This window comes from Symphodus melops, assembly GCF_947650265.1.
Source record: "Symphodus melops genome assembly, chromosome: 6".
In the NCBI taxonomy this organism is placed as follows: Eukaryota; Metazoa; Chordata; class Actinopteri; order Labriformes; family Labridae; genus Symphodus; species Symphodus melops.
In genome coordinates, this window is record NC_136696.1 from 24679083 (window position 1) to 24696543 (window position 17461).

General features: G+C 41.1%; 3 protein-coding genes across 3 annotated transcripts; 2 read left to right on the forward strand and 1 right to left on the reverse strand.

Moving 5' to 3' along the window:
- The first annotated feature begins 1674 nt into the window (after nucleotides 1-1674).
- LOC306825687 (DNA polymerase III PolC-type-like) lies at nucleotides 1675-4615 on the forward strand. The gene is made up of 3 exons (XM_079346578.1): nucleotides 1675-2091; nucleotides 2237-2288; nucleotides 4008-4615. The coding sequence occupies exons 1-3, from the start codon at nucleotides 2083-2085 to the stop codon at nucleotides 4544-4546; spliced, it is 600 nt and encodes a 199-aa protein (XP_079202704.1). The 5' UTR covers nucleotides 1675-2082; the 3' UTR covers nucleotides 4547-4615.
- Nucleotides 4616-5346: 731 nt separating this feature from the next.
- LOC306825522 (uncharacterized protein) lies at nucleotides 5347-7829 on the forward strand. The gene is made up of 2 exons (XM_079346317.1): nucleotides 5347-5599; nucleotides 6714-7829. Exons 1-2 carry the CDS (start codon nucleotides 5527-5529, stop codon nucleotides 7391-7393), a joined length of 753 nt encoding a protein of 250 aa, XP_079202443.1. The 5' UTR covers nucleotides 5347-5526; the 3' UTR covers nucleotides 7394-7829.
- Nucleotides 7830-8266: 437 nt separating this feature from the next.
- mpi (mannose phosphate isomerase) lies at nucleotides 8267-17261 on the reverse strand. The gene is made up of 8 exons (XM_079346318.1): nucleotides 17190-17261; nucleotides 15877-16004; nucleotides 14264-14464; nucleotides 13979-14120; nucleotides 13507-13686; nucleotides 12582-12755; nucleotides 11706-11914; nucleotides 8267-11480 (listed from the first exon to the last, which is right to left on the reverse strand). Exons 1-8 carry the CDS (start codon nucleotides 17203-17205, stop codon nucleotides 11262-11264), a joined length of 1269 nt encoding a protein of 422 aa, XP_079202444.1. The 5' UTR covers nucleotides 17206-17261; the 3' UTR covers nucleotides 8267-11261.
- Between the last annotated feature and the right edge of the window lie 200 nt (nucleotides 17262-17461).

Below are 17461 nucleotides of genomic sequence, written 5' to 3' on the forward strand. Positions count from 1 at the left end.
TAGTCTGTCTTCGGGGAACCAAAGAAACAGAAACAGAAGACTTGTAAACCCCCATACAATACAGTCTATACAGAACGTTCATGAACATTTAAAATAAATAGGTCATGTCTTTGATATTTCTATACATTTCATTAGACCGTGTTTGGTCTTCAATGTCACTTAAAAGCAGGGTTGGTAATTGCCTCCAGATACACTTCTTAAGACTTTGTTTGAAACTGTCTCCTGGTCCTAACAGAAATCAATAATTCATGTGCTCTGAAAAAGTAACGAAAAAAATCAATCTACATCAGTTGTAAGCCCGTAAAAACTTCCAATTTATTGTTTACTTACCGCTGAATGAGACACGTGTAGACACAGTTTATACACGACACACGAGATAAGCTTAGGTCCATTTCTGGAGTAGAGCTTGTGGGTGTAAGTGAGGTGCATGGCTTTTGAGGGAGTATATATTAACAGCCATCTAAAATATCTCTTTACATTTGTCAAAAGCCACAAACACCTGACAAGTTCAGAGAAATATTTTATTCCAAGATGTTTTTGGCAAAAAAATAAGTTAAAAAAAAAATCGGCAGTGGCATCCAGGTCATGGATCAGGGTCCAAAGTTTCAACAAAGTTTTAAGTGTTTACTTTTACAGTCGCTGCTGTAATGAGGGGGGAAAAAGAAATGACAGTGAATACAGGGCTTTTCTTTACATGCTTAATTGTATGTAAGTTCAGAGGAACAGTGTTTAGGAGAGGAAGCTAGGAAGAGGAAGTGAAGAAAACAAGTAAAATAAATATATATATTTTCTGCAAATGTAGATGAAGTAAAGAGTGCTGCACACTTCTCCAAATTGATGCAGTAAAAGTAAAAAGAAGAATAGAATGGAAATATTCAAGCAAAGTTGACACTTTAGGAAATGTACTTTTGGATCATTACATGAGCCACAGTGCATTGCAGCTCTCCCCATAATGCATTGCAGCTCTCCCCATAATGCATTGCAGCTCTAAGAATATCCAGTTTTTGAGCTCGTCTGACAACCAACCAACAAGCGGTGTAGAAATGAAAATAACCAAACTGTTATGTGTTGTATAAGTCGAATGAACCCTCAGTAATGCTATGATATGTTTTATCCAACGGCTTGGTGCTGAAATTTGTTTTAATGAAGCCACGTGACCTGTAGTTTTGCATATTTCTCATGGCAGGCTATAATGTTTGCAGTTGTAGTTGGTAGAGCATATGAAAGCAGTCCGCTCAGGATGATGATAGTTTGAAAGTTGACTGTTACCAAGATACCCTAATACACAGAGTCGCTGTGATTGGCTGTTAAGGTGAAAGCTATTCCCGATTGGTTGTTTCATTCATACCTGAAAATTTGGAGAAAAAAAATCTAAATAAAAAGGAGGTATTCAGATAATGCACATCTATATTAAGAAATATTTTTTATATGATAGTCTAAATCATATACCATAAAAAGATGTGTGATTTTAATTAAAATAGTATTGAAACATTTTACAAAAGCTACTTTAGCTTTAATAAGCATTGCTCTTTTTTTGCTTATTTACCTGTTTATAGTTTTTATTTGTGGAACATATCTTTGATCTACTTTATTAAATCTTGAATTTGTTTTATTTTGAAACATAGGCCTGCCTAGAATAAGTTTTATTCTAGTGAGTTGTTTACGCGACAGTTGCCATAACAAAAGCCTGTTTTTCCTTTTTTCTGTCACTTCCTGTCATCCACCGGGTGAAAAGTGAAAGTAAACGAACAGAGAGGAAGATTCCACCTTCAGAGGAAAACAAACAACAACACACACAACTGTTGTGTTGTGCGTTTGTGAGCCTGCTATTGGACGAGCAGAACGGGTTGAACTGGAAGAAATTGAAGGGAAGGAGAAAAGAAACCTCGTCGAGTTTCTCTTCTACTAAAATGAAAGTGTGTGAGTGTGAGTGTGAGTTAGGTTTTGTAATGCAGCGGCAGTGATTCACCTGTGGCTCCCTCCCCTGAGGACGAGCTGGATCAGAGGTTATAACAGCTGATTCTGCGGGACTGACTTCACATGAGATCTGTCACAGAAACGATCTGCTGATTTAACTTCCCTATGTCCACGGTGAGTTCGCACTTTAGGTTGTTTTTGCTTACTTATATTAATAACTCTGTTTAATTAACTTTTTTTTTTAAATCTTAGATGTTCTTTAAGGTCAGTACGACTACAGCTGATTTTTTAAAAATACTTCTCTCTCTAAATCTCGCAGATGTCTGACTTCAAAACCATCGTTTTCTTTGACTTGGAGACCACTGGATTAGGTAAGAGTCACTTTATATTTTTAATATTTTGAGTTTTTCTGCTTTTCAATATGTTATTAGTTATAATGTAATTAATGAAGTTCGTTTTTTTTTTTAAATGGACAAACATTTTTTTCAAAAAACATTATCAGTTGATAATTATATAATATAATAATTATTAATTATTTTGGAATTTATATTTAAATGCCAATAAATTTGGTTGAAAAAAGTGAAGAATTAAAAGCCAAATGGGGCACAAAAAGCCACAAAGTGATGTCTAAAAAAAAGCCAAATTATGAAGATTTTTTTTTTCAGATTGGGGTAAAAACAAGAAATTTGAGGCCATAATAATAATAATAATTTTGTTTTGTTGTGTTGTTACTGTTTGATTTGGTATCATGTTAAGCACTTTGCGATATATATCTTTGTATGAAAAGTGCTATACTATACTATACTATTTGATTGATTGATTGATCTATTGATTGATTCATAAACTTTTTCACCATTTTCTGAAAAATGTTTTGGGTATTCAGAACACAGTTAACAGATTAACCAGGAACAAATGCTACTCTGAGTTGCAGTCAAATTGCATCATTGACCTTAAAGTCTAAAATACATGGGCTAGTATCCTTAATGGAATTCTTTCTGCCACTTCTCATCTATTTAATTACAGAGATTTGTTTTTGAATATTATAATATTTCAATATAAAGTAAAATAAGTTGTAAATATGTGTAGTTCAAACATTGCCCTGACACATGACACCATTTTGTGGACTATCAACCATTTAGTATTTATTTCTTCATAAAAGTGTCCTAACTGTTCCTTCTTTGGTTGCCATAGCTACACCTGTTATCTTAGGTGTTCACGACCTGATACTATTTTTATCAGTTCAATGCGAAGACTCCGGCTGTCAGCAGGCGTCAGGTGGAGTCTGGATGTTGATTGGGAGAAACAGACTTGTGTTTCATTTTCTATTCTCTCGCTCTCTACTCTCACGTGCACATGTGACTCCTTTATCATCACTTCCAGTTCTCCAGAAATAAAAGCTCACGGTTTAGAAAGAAAAAGGGCGGAGCCGTTTTGTACAATTGTAATTACACAACTGAGTTCACTTCTGCGCCCGACCGCAAACCAGCAACTGAGACTTCCTGATAATGCCTCAGCTATTACATGACAGAATAAAGCGGAAGTTTCATCATAAAGCTTCCTTTACAGCTCCTCTCATACAAATTCAATTCACAGAACTTCTGTGTGATTGAACACAGCCGTCATATAATCCTGCAGCACATCACCAACATTAATGACAAAGTATTTAAATTCGTCCCTGTGTAGCTGTCTGATGAGCATTACATCTGGTGTTTTCACACAGGCACAAAACTCCAGAAAATGTCTGGACAATTTTAAAAAGTGAGCTGCTTGTGTGAATGCGAGTGGCAGGATTTTAGACCCACGGCTGTTGTAACTTGATAGATTGATAGATTTCCTGTCCACCCCCTAGTATAACTTCCGCAAGCTGTCAGGGTGAGCTGATGTGTGAAGGCAACAGGAAATATTCACAGCTGAATCTGTGACATCTCTATCTTGAGATCAGTGAGCCGTGCAGGGAAAGACGCACTTTCGAGAAATGTTCAGGGCTGCATGTTTGAAAACAGCGACGGACAGCTGTTCATTTATAGTCATTCAGCTTCATTTATTTATCTTTACGCCCTTTAACCCGTTCATCTCTTTTCTACTTTCAGACACTACTGTGTGTGACATCATCCAGTTATCAGCCGTCTGTGGGGAGAAGGTCTTTGATGCCTACATTGTCCCCCACCGCGAGCTCACCGAGAGCGCCCGGAACGTCACAGGCTTCACCGTCATTGATGGCGCCCTGTTCCTCAAAGGGAAACCTGTGAACACCATCCCTCTGGACGAGGCTCTGACCTCCTTCATCGCCTTTCTCCGCTCCTTCCGCCAGCCCGTGCTGCTGGCAGCGCACAGTGCACGCCGCTTTGACGCGCCTGTGCTCATGAGAGTGTTGCGACAGAGCTCCCTGCGGAAGGAGTTCCTGGAGGTGGTGTCGGGGTTTCTTGACACCTTCCTGCTGAGCAAGAATACCTCTTATGGTTTGTCCAGTAATTCTCAGGTGAATTTGGTCAAACACTACCTCGGAAAGACCTACGACGCCCACAACGCTGTGGAAGACGCCCGGATGCTGCAGGAGCTGTACAACAATTGGAACCCTCAAAGACGGACTGTCATGAGATTTGTTTACAACGCGTCATTCTCATTTTAACAAAGCTACAGAAATCAGTCTCACCACAATGACCAAAATATTGTAGTAATGGTAAAAAAAAAAAAGAAATACGGGCCTGTATCATTTTTATTCTGTGAAATGATTTATGATGTTGTTTAGCTTTTTTCGCTTTTTCTTAACTTACACTATCTTGTCTCTTCTTCACAACACTTTGTCCTTCTGGTGAATCGTGCACTTTTTTAAAACAAAAATCAATAAACATATAATTATTCTAACCAACTTGTTGCTTTTTTTTTTTGAAGGTTTATTTTTGGGCTCTGTGTGGTTTTATTTGAGAGATAGGACAGTACAGTGTATCAGAAATCTGGGACAGAGAGAGAGGTCAGATTCAAACTGGGACCACCTGCTTGGAGGACCATGGCCTTTGTACCGTACATGCAGCAGACACACACTAACCACTACACTACCAGCGCCTCTTTTTTTTTTTTTAACCTAAGATAATGTTGCACTAATTTTCAACAACCAAACAAAAACCAAAAAAAAATGGTCCCATGATTATCCTCCAAGTGACTCTTGGTTGTTGGTAATGGAGTCTACCTTCACTTTTACAAACAAACTAAAAGGAGTTTAGGAATTTATTTAAAAAAAGGGAAAGAATGGCTCACTTTAAAAACAAGTAAAATGCTTTTGAAAATATAAAAAAATAATCAATTTCAATAAACAAAATACAATCTTCTTCCATCTTGGTTTTTAGTAGTGTTGTTGGATGTTACTCCTGATGGGGGCAGCATCGTGCGTAGGAAGCGTTCGGTTCACATTTCAGAGAAGAAGAAACGTTTCCTTACTTGCTCCCTTCTTCCACACAGCTCGGAGTACTTACCTTGAACCCAGGTGTGAACCACGGACAGAAAGTCAACATGGGATAGAAAGGACTCCGGTCATGTGCTTTAGTCTGTGTTTGTTTGGTCGACTTTCCTCTTCATTAGTTTTATTTAAATAAAAGTTGAGACAGTGGCGGGATGCAAAACTCCGAATCATCTGAAGAGAGTCAAAAGTCTCTGGTTTTCTTTGACTTGGAGACAACTGGACTGGGTAAGAACATCACCTGTTCATCTGCTCTGTGCTGTTTGACACTAAAGATAATAATAATTTAATTTCAACTAACTCACTGCGGGTCCTGAAAACTAAAATCAGCATTGATTTGCCTTTACTGATAACTGTGTGAAGAAGAGGCCTCCATCTTTCTGCTTATGAAATAACAGGAGCCTATAAAAGCAAATTAATGTAGCCCAAAAAAACTTTCTGTTTTTAATTGAGAAAAAAAGACTCTACTGTAGTTTGAAATGAACATCCATTGAATAAAACATCTTTAACTTTAAAGGTGCCCTATGTAGTTTTGATAGAGAAGTTTACATGTCTTAATAAGAAGATACAAACAGTCCTCAGAGGAAAAGCTGGTCCTTGTAACACTGTTTGAAGACAAAATGCTCAGTGATGCTGAAGGAGCCACAGCAGTGAAACTGAAACTCTCCTGGTCGCTTTCAGCTCCAGGGACCCTTTTTTTCCCCTTTTGAATAAAGTTTGTGTATTTAGTTCAGAAAGTTTAGAATTGTTTCACTTCTCCAACTTTCAATATTCAGTACCAAACCTACATAGTGCACCTTTCATCAAAACATCAAGGGGACATTAGAAGACTGTTTTATTGCCTCCTGTCTGTGCTGATGGATCTATCCAAACTGTCTACAATAAAAGGAAAATATCATTTAATTTACACTGTCAGCCCCTTTACATTTTACATGTTTTCATTTCAGTTTTCATGCTCCACGTATTTAATTAACCATGTGACTTATGACATCACAGTTATATCAACGTCAGCGTGTGTTCATTTGATGAGTTTGTTTTTTTAGGGTTTAATTTGATTAATCTGAGTTGAAATCAGCACACCTTGGTGTAACGCGATGATCATTTCATTTAAGTTGTGTTTTAAATCGTGCATCAAAGTAACTGACTTTGTAACATTTAAGAATGGGCAAACTGAATCACACATTTCCTTGTTGTCTCAATGTTTTTGATATGATTGTTGCTTAACCAAGTGAAGTTCTACATTTGCTGCTTAAAGGTTCAGTGTCAGTATCTGCTAAAAGAAAAAAACCCACATGAAGTGAAGTCTTTTCTCTGCATGTTTTTTTTTTTTTTTTTTTACCAGATCAGAGTTGTGAAATCGTCCAGCTGGCCGCGGTGAGCGGAGGTCACTCACTCAACCTCTACGTGGTCCCTCGCTGTCGGATGCAGCGAGGAGCGGCCAAAGTCACGGGCTTCAGGATTCGCAGACACAGACTGTACCTCCATCGCCAGCTCGTCCTCACCAACTCCCTGAGAGAGGTCCTCGTCTCCTTCATAGCTTTCCTGCGAATGCTCGGACGCCCTCTCGTCGTCGGCCACAACATCCGCCGCTTTGACTGTCGCCTGCTGGCTCGAGCTCTGGACGAACTTGACCTCCGCGCAGAGTTTGAGTCTTCGGTCTCGGGCTGCGTCGACACTCTGACGCTGGCTCGGGAGATGCTGAAGGACCGCAACCTCCAGAGTTTCCGACAGGAGAACCTGGTCAGGGAGTTACTGGGTGTGGACTACAAGGCCCATGATGCTTTGGAGGATGTGCGGGCATTACAGGCTCTGTACAGTGTGCTTCAGCCCACACCGGAGTTGATCTATAAGCACAGATTTACTCTGGACACCATGCAGAACAAACCTGCTGTTATTAAAGCTGCTAAATCTAAAGTGGCCTGTAATCCTCCACAACAGCGCCCTCTGTGGGAGCACTTCAGACAGACAGTGAAGCTCACAGGAGACAACGCAGAGGAGCGTGAGGAGGAACTTAAAGGATGACAAAACTTTTTCTACATCAGTGAAGAACAATGAGATAATCCTCTAATCCTCTTTAGTGACGCAAAGAGAACCAAAATGAACAAATGTGCAAATAGATTATTCCAGTTTGTTGAAGGTTGTAAGAGGTGAGACAATGCACACGGTTCCACCTGAATGCGACGCTCTCTTTAGGCTGTGATGGTCTTCAGCTGTTTCAGGCATCCTTGGCTTTGGATTTCTGAGGTTTACGATCTGCGCGCTGAAGTGTCGACTCTGCAAAAACACACGCGCACTTTACAGGAAGATGAGGACGAGGTTGTGGACATCTGGGTCTGTAGCAGCTGTATCTTGTGGTTCATCAGAGGGAACCTTTGCTCTCTGTTGGTTCATCAGCATAATGAGCACGTCTTTGTAAAAAGCCAACTTTTAAACGTCTGTTGATGACATGCTGAAAAGTGAAGCTGTCAGCACTGTTTGTTACTGAGAACGTTTTCACTTCTTCTGAGTTCCCTTCAAGTTGTAAGTGAGCTCTACTGATGTGTTTTTGAAGTTCATAAATGTGTTAATAAATAATGTGCATTTGGTAAATGTGTCCAGAACGATGAGACGTAATCTCTGATGAACGCTCGAGAAACATGAAGAGTTAAACTTCCAGTTGGGATTGGAGAATTCATCTGCATGATAAATAGTGATGGTTAATCTGTTAAAATGAAAATGTAGATAAAATATGAACATTAATTATTGTCCAGAAATTAATTAATAATAAATTAATTTATTAAAACACAATTCCATCTTTTGCTGGTGTTTCATGCAGCAGATAGCTAATCAGTTAAAAGAGAATATTATTTGAAACCTCCTCTTTGTGTAATTTCACAACAAATGGCAGAGACAGAGTCAGTAACAGAACGAGTCTTTATTAAACCAGTTTCTACATACACACCTTCTCTGCAGACTCAGGCTACATAATCAACAAACTCAAAAACATGACACCATGTGGTCATTGTGGAAGTATTCCTCCCAAAGGTTAAACTAAGGTTCAAACACTGTGGCCTTCAGGTCAGTGTGCACAGGAAGGACACGAGTTAAAGAGAAACAAAAAAAAAGGTGCAAAGTCTTGGAAGAACAGCGTTCAAATAAAGTATGACGACAAACAAGATCAGTAACAAGGGTGTGATAATCAAGAGAGATTTTAAAGTGACCTCATGGAGATGAAGTTGCTGAATGAAACATTTATGAATTATGCATACAAAAAAAAATAAAAAAATACTGACGTAGGATGATTGTTTACTCGTTCCAAAAAATGCAGCTTATTCCAGATCTAACTCGTGTCTTGTATCTGTTAATAATCTTCCATTCAAGCAGTCTTTACAACAACAAACATAAAGGTTTGAGTGCATCTATAGAAGCATATTGAGAGACCTTCACCACGGTACGTTAATAACAAAGGAAACAGAGCATCACCAGGGTTGGTTCATTTCACCAAAGTCACAGGTCAAACTGCAGAATTATTTTCCAAATGTACTGTATAAATACTTTCCTTTCCCAACATTGGAATCAAGACTACATATAAAAGCTGTTAGAACAGGGAGATCCACGTCACACGTTACAAACGGACCCTGGTATAAACTGGACCAAAATAACACGAGTTCAACATGTCGGAAGGTGGTGACCAAAGAAGATCTCAAAGTGGAGACAAACCACCAACCTCATGATGTCCTAATGTACAAAGTCAGACCTTAGAATACAGAGCGTCTTCATTTCTGTCACTATCGACCAATCAATACAAACAATAAAACATGCAAAAATCTGAAAAATGTGGCTCCAAGTAGTCAGAAATGCAGACGTGTTAACTCCTACAATACTATAAAATCGAATGCAGCATTTAGTCACACGACTGTACAGGACGTGAACGTTGCAGAGAGGTTTCGCAACGAGCAGCAGTGGTGCTGTTTCAAAGAGCTGTTCCGATACGTCGCCTTCTGTTTCCAGTATCATAACCTGAGTATTGGCTGATACTCAGTGCCAAACAAGTTAAACAGCTAATCACTCACCCTGTATTCTTACAGTTTGTTTTAATATTGCTGTACCTGTTTCCTGACCTAAAGGAATCAACGCCGAGCCCCTGTGAACAGGCCTCAGTCAGCACTAATCCTTCTGTGATTGATGAAGTGTGCAAACAAAAAAGATTTTAATTTAGTTTTTCAGTTTAAAGTATTATTACATTATTATTAAGAGCCCGAAGGATAAATCATCAAGCCGATGTGTCGACTAATTTTATTATTCGATTTATTCACTAGTCAAATATCATTTCATTTGACTTTCATTGTATTGCATTAGCAATTCACTATCACCAGCAGAGGGCGCCATGTGGATAACAACAAGCTTCCTCACTGTCATGTATGCACAGCTACTTTCCAGTTGAGTGACCATCTTGACTTTGTTCTATATCTTTGTGTTGCTGCTTTGGAGCGGGAGACGCTCGTCGTTTTTAAAGAGCTGTTGGATCTGTGCCTCGACTTGTAAACCTGCAGAATCAGCACTCCAGGCTGCGTCAGGATCATCTCTTACACTGTGGCTGGTACCGGAACAACTCTTTGTTTTCAGGCATATAGAAGTGAACGTTTTCTAAAGATACATTCCTGGATCTAATGTTGGCGTGCTGAATGGGATGAAGATAGTTAGTGGTCTTTCTTTGTTTGCTCTTGTTTTGTGTTTCTTATGGATTTCTACGACTGTTCCCTCCTTTGAGCAGAAGTTTCCAGACTGTAAACATGCGCTGGTAACAGTTCAATGCAGTAACACTCTCCAGCTCCAGTGTTACTGCTCTGAGTCAAACATGCACAGGCATCTCAGCATTACACTATATTATGTTCTCAACAAAGAATGAATGTAACCCAGAGGTGGGTTTTTAAGAGTTCAAGCTAAACTCACGTGATTAAACTGGAAGTTGCACCCTGCAGAGAGACAACTGCTGGCGAATATATCAGACATGCTCAGTGATGCTGCAGCTGCACGAAGCAGCGAGTGGTGGTAAAGTGCACCAGTGTAAACGTTTCCCCCACCCTGCTGCAGTGCAGTCTGACTTCATCACCGTTGTAATTATCATCGTGTGGCGGTTAAAAATGTGTATTAGGAATAGAAGGGAAAATGTCGACAACACTGAAGAGAAACCTCTCAAGTAGAAATATTTATAAATCTCTGGGTGATTTCCAGGCATCAGAGGATGGAGGGATTTTTGTGATGATTTTGGGGGGAAAAAACTCAAAGAAAATGTTTGCTAGTTCATCTGGAGCGTACGATCATATCCCGCGTGTCTTCATCAAAAGGGTTTGGTTTTAACTTTACTTTCTTTAGGTTTCATCTGAAGATGTTTAGCTGCTCAACAGATGAAGATACTTGAAGTTTCTCTACCAAAGAGAGAGAAATGAACTATTTAAGTTTCTTAATCCTTCATCATGAGCCGTATAAAAATGGCATGATCTGAAAAGTGTCGTTAACTTTGATGTTTCTTTTCAGTGTTGTGACAATATTTGTGTTATTAGTACATACCCAGCACCTACGGATTAGGAAGGATGAACTCTTCCTCCATGTGTTTACAAGATGTTAGTGCACAACTACAGGTAGAAAAGTTAAAACCAGTTCAAATCCAGTGGAGATGAAAAACGGCTTCTTTTTAAAAGCTAAGGGTAGGTGGGGTTTGGGATTGAGGGGGAGCAGCGGGCACAGACGGGCATCAACACTCTGTGTCTTCAACCTCCAGTGTGCTACCTTTCACACGGAGCGACGCGATCGTTTGGCTCGCTCCGTAACACAAAGTGGATCTGGCCGAGTCACACCGGAGGGAAGCAGCACACAGGTGGCTGGAGGCTTTTTTCACCCTCGCTCCCAGCTACAGGAGGCAGCAGGCCCTGAACATGTTCATCCCCGACTGGGACGTGATGTGCAGGGCGACGCTCTCGTTAGCTGAGACAAACAGGACGGTGCCGCGTCTCAGCGTGACGTCAGAGAGGGCGGCGGCAGACGTTGCCGTGGCGTCCCCGTCAATGACCAGGAGGATGCTGGCGCTGTCGACGGGGGCAACGGTGTACTGCTTCACTGAGGCCGGGACCTGAGGGACAGGATGTGTGCATCGTGACTGTAACACACGCCTCTTTAGCACGAGTTTACGTGAGGACAAGTTGATGTTGGGTGACTTTATAAACTGGAAATTAACTGAATATTTATGCTGCTGTTAAGGTTAAACTCCACAGGAACTTTACAAACTTTTAAAGAGGTGGAAATGTTTCTCATTGTTTATTGATTATCATGTTGTAAGGAGTAAGGGTTTTCCTACCTGTATCCTCATGACCGTGAAGTCTGGCACCGGGGGGTCGTACAGGGACACGAAGGGGTCCGAGGCATCTTGTACACACGGGAAGATTTTAGAGCTGGCGGGAGCCGGGGTGTAGCTCAACATCTCACACAGCGTGTTCACGTCGATGTACTTCGGTGTGAGGCCGGCTCTCACGGTGTTGTCTGAGCAGGCCATGCACTCGATGCAGTCTGGGTTGTTTTTTTTTTTTTTTTTTTTAGAAAAAAAAGAGGGAAGAACTTTTAGATGACAAGTACTGGACAAGCAGAGTGGGCGACTCGCTCTTCTATAAAGCTCCTGTTAAGGAACTTTAAGTTGTTTTGGCAACCCGAGTACAAGCAGCACCTGGTTTCTCTGAGTTGATTCGTGTCCTGTACATATGTAAGAAGTGTTGATTTAAATCTCAACCTGCTTCCTCTCGTCAATTGCATCATTCATCAAGAATGTTTGCTGTGAAAATATGTTTTCAAAGCAATGTGCAGTTCAGCACTTCCTCTCACAGTGGTTCAGATATTTACTTCAGTCGGTCTGACAGAGGCAACAGTGTGAATATCAGTATGAGTAAGCTCCTCACAGGGGCTTGAAGTCATCAAATCCATCCTCAGATAGAAACACAATGTGAAATGAAATCAGTGTTGGATCCTAGATGCATCACAGGAGTTATTTCTCCTCCTTTTCACTTTTCCAGGTGTTGATTTCCCAGAATGACCTCTAACAATCGGGGTATAAATCAATCAACAGGACCATCGAATAAAACAATGTCAGCTTATCCTTCAGTACTTTCCCACTGAGCATCTCTCATGTCACAGCACAGGAGGATCACCGGAGTTTGGACAAAGTGTAAAAGTTCCATCTTACCTCCATAAATGTATGCGTGAGGCTCGTTGGCTCCCAGGAACATGGCCTGTCCAGGATCCAATATCAAGTAGTTGAGGAAGTAAATGGAGAAGCAGCCGATGTCCCCGGGGTACTGGGAGTGGAGGCGGAGCAAGAGCTCGCCATGACTGCTCGACGTGTCCTTCCCTGCCGCACCTGCATGGACCCCAAACAGCCAGGCGGGATCGTGTGTGAGTAAGACACCCTGCAGTCGTTCCATGTGACGTCTTTAGCTTCACAGCCTCCTTCTGTGTGTGTGTGTGTGTGTGTGTGTGTGTGAGATTTCTGGTGGTAGATTTAAAAAAAAAAAAAAAAAAAAAGGAACTGGCTCTGTCTCTGAGATGAAGGAGCCCACTGACCCGTCTGTACCTGGTGGTTCAACTGTTCCTCACATTTCAAAAAGAACCCGTTTCATTCTTTCCTGGGATCTTTTGGCACTTCATGACTTTAAAAAGGTCTTCAAACCCTCTTCATTTCTTTACTGCCAAATAAATGTCCCCACTTTGACAGGACGCTGTTGTTGTATGTTAACCTGTAAGTCGTGGTTTCTCTTTGGTGAACTTGTACTTTAAAAAGTTCCACAACTTAAGAGAAGGGTTTTATTGTTTTTTTTTACAAACTGGTGGATATCTGTTTTAACACCCCTTATGTAAGAGGCCAGTTTGTAAACTATGATGACATTAAGGATTGTTTCAACACATTGAGAAACCCCCCCCCCCCCCCCCCCCGGAGTGTTACAGACTTAAGCGTGCAACAAAGAAAGGCTTCACTTCTACACCAACCTCTTCTAATGATTTGACCCCTTGACTGCTCTCTAGTTTTGATTCATGAAAAAAAAAAAAAAAAGGGAATTGAACTTTCTTTCCTTTCTTAGGAACATATTCCTGACACCCCTCAGCCTCCTTACCCTCCTCAGTGACTCTCTTGACCAGCATGTTGAGCTGATCTACGAACACCTTCTTCTCGCAGTTCATCATCCTTGTGAAGCACTTCTTCAGCACTTGGCTCGTTTCAGCTGCATTTCCCATGCTGCCTTGCAGCTCCTCTGCCGCCTCACTGCCCACCAGAGCACGAAACTCCGGGACAACTGATGGACACACACACACGCACACACACGCACGCACACGCACACGCGCACACACACACACACACACACACATACACACACACACACACACACACGCACACACACACACACACACACACACACACACGCAGGTCTGAATGTTTCTTTTGGAAAACATACCCTTACCCTTTAAAGGAAAGCCCTTAGTATAAGATTCAGTGCTCAACACAATAAACCACATCGTTGTTTCTTTTAATCTCCATTAACTGTCTAAGATCAATCCAAAATCCACTAATGTCCCCATGAGACTTACATTTAAGGAATCCTAGGATCTCCTCCACTGGTCTGAAGCCACAGAGGCCCTGGAAGCGAGTAAGCGCGATGGCCATCTCTGGCTTGTGGTTATTGTCTGGATAGTGCTCCGGAAACTGAGCATGGAGACGAGCCGCTAACTCCTGACCAAACCACGAGCAATGGAAAAGAGAGAGGGTTTAGAAAGACAAACATCAAACAGTTTGATGCGTTGAGAAAAAAAAAACATGTCCAGTCATTTCCCTCTTGGCAGTAATGATTGCTGCGTGGGTGCATGTGTACTCACTCTGTTAGGGTGGGCCTGTATGGACAGAGCCGTATTGACAGACAGGACTTTGAAAAGGAAGGGCAGCTGACCATGGAAGGTGTCTTTGACCTTGGAGCCCAGGCAGGCGGGGAAGTGGGCGATCCACTGGCCCAGCGTGGTCTGTGCGATCCTGTTGTCTTTAATCTGGGCATCACCTTTCGGGTGGGCACCCATCCACAGCTGGAAAACACGGCAGAGAGGACTTTGAAGGACTGAATGACACTCAGGGCACATGAAAAAAAACCAGGAGCTAAAACTCTGAGTTAACAAAAAATAAATGTTGAAAAGTTAATGAACATGAACCAATGATCAGTTCGGCCTCCTTTATTCTCTGGCAACAAAAAGTCTGCTGTCAGACATTTACATTTGATCTTTCATCTAAAGTGTGTTTTTCTTTAGAACAAGGGAGGAATCCTCACCAACACACTCAGTAAATGCCTCTGACTAACAGGGTTACTACCTGAAATGTAAATGAAGGATATCGTCTTTGAAGGACTCATACTTGCTGGTGGACAAACATCTGCAGCTACAGGGCTTAAAGTGTTTAACCAGTAACCTTTAAATAAAGAACAGCTTTTTAAGTGAGCCTATATTCCTGCAAAACAACACACACACACACACACACACACACACACACACACGTTTTACACTTTTTATTTCTGCAAGATCGTCCCAATCATCTCACCTAACGTTAACAACAACGAGAGCAGAGGTCGACCAACATGTCACTGTCGCGGTCAGCGATGAAGTCGCATGCCGTCATGTAGGATTCAATGTCTCCAGCACCCTCTGAAGATAAGCACGACCAAACTGTGACATGTGACATTAATGTGGCTCGCTGTGTGTGAAAATGTCACCACTGCCATAACTGGAAGTGATGACCTTCACGACAAACCCTGCAGACCTGCTGGAGCTAAATAAGGAACGGCTCGTGAAAGGCCTGAAGAGAACGAGGCACTCTGCCAACAAACTTAGGTACAACGCCGCACTTTATGCCCTGAATAATCTAAAAATAAGGCACGGGCTGATGCTGCGTTGTACTGGAGAGCACAGGTTCTAGATCTTAAAGATTAAACAATGCAGACATCGACTGTCACCGACACAATACCTGCCTCTCAAGTGTGGTCCTCTTTATCATCACTTACCCATGACTTTAATGTTTTTACTGTTTTTTTCCCCCCTCCTGGTTATTGTGGTCCAATTTGGACCAAACTTAGAAACACAATGTGTCTCTGTAGTCGTGTAACAGAACACATTTTTAAAAAAGCACATCCACTGTCTAAACAGCTCAGTTCTGATTGAAGTTGGTGCACACAGAGATACACATTTCTAAATCAACCATTGCTCTATTCATCAAGAGGATGAATGTTTCTGTCAACTTATTATTTGAGCTGTGGATGAGGCTTGAAATCATCTTGTAGCAAACTAGAATTAGTCAAAAAAAAAACATGTTATTGCTTTTAAACGTGTTGCGTTTCCAGTTTCTTGCAGCAACCTCCAGTAGACAAAACACACTCTGAGTGGGAGTAGTGGGGTGTAAATGTCTGCTTCAAGGAACAGTCTTATTATTGGTTTGGCTGTAATGACTTTACCTCTGCATAGGGCTTGCCAGGCTCGACGAGAGCGAGTGGGTCTCCCCCTATAACCAGTTTGGCCACCTCGCTGTCCTGACCAACCTTCCCCCATGCGTAGTTTTGCACAGCACAGGTAAGTGGAAACACTGAGGAGGAAAAAAATTGTTTCAATTCTTAAAAGAAAAAGTGAATACTGACTAAATCCTATACATTTGAATGCCTCCAAAACCTTTGAACTGAAAAAAAAAAAGAGGCATGGTATTCCTCACACAGGCACACACTCTGTCTGGGCATGTGTGTTTAACAATGTTTGTGTCAATACACATTACATTATCAAAATATTACCCAATAGTATCATGGGACAGAAAAAAAGGAGAAAGCACACTCTGTTCTTAACACTGTGTTTAATGTTGTGGATTTGAATAAACTAAGCAGGCTATACACAGTGTTGTAGTGCAGGGTTTACCTTGGACTACAGAGTATACTCACTTATATTTCAGTCTCCCACAGGATATACTTCCACTTCTAAATCTCCTCTTATTCACATCATTGTTTGACATTCATTCAGTCGTATGCATTAATTTTTTTTCTTGGATGGTGGCGCGATGACCCTCCCTTGTCCCTACTCTGTCTCTAATGAATTAATACATACTGACTAAGTATGCAAGAGTAGTCTAAAATTTGCGGTTTATAACAAGAAGTCCTCTGCTGGACAGACACTTTGGGGGGGAAGATAAGAGTAGACCCACTTCTTCTTTATGCACCACCAGGCTTTAACAGTAGTAGTTAACACAAACACCAGTATATTAAGCTGCATGACAAAGGCGTGGCATATTTTGACAGGGATAAATAATCAAATATAGCCAGCCTGGATACAAACCAGCATAAAAAAAAACAAGTAAAGCAGGGGGGGGGCAGATTCCTCTGGGGATACATTATTTGGCAGAACACCGGCCAGCTGACGATGCAGCGTTCATTGACAGAAACGCACACAGTAAGCAGGATTACAGTCGAGCCTGCACACCGGCTTTCAATAAAATGTTGCTTCACTTAGCTTCCGACTGTACATACTACAAACGCTCGTCAAGACAGCCAAATATGTGTGATGTCAATTAATTGCCCATTGTTAACAACAAGCGCTGATTTGAACCCCTTACAACAAACAAAACGCCGGCTAAATTAACAACATGGATGCTGCTCCCCAAAACTCGGTCCTTTCTTCACTATAATCTGTTTCCGCTGTGACTAAGCTGCACCACTTTGTAGCTCTGTTTTCTACATCTGAAACAGATCACTTTAAACAAATAACGCGAACAGGAGAGCTCACTTACCTCTTACTTCCTCCATGGCTGCAACGTCGGCTGTCAGAGCCGATGGTGACGTCACGACTCGACGAGCAGCTTCCTAGTTTTTTTTTCTTTTTTCACGGTCTAGATATCTATGATTAAAATACGCAAATATATTAATTATATAATAGAGATTATCTTTTATTACAGCTAACTTCCACATATATATATCTCACAAGCTTCTTTAAAAAAACGCGTAGTCCATATATTATATTATATTATTATTTCTAATATTTCCCCACTGCATTCCCATTATT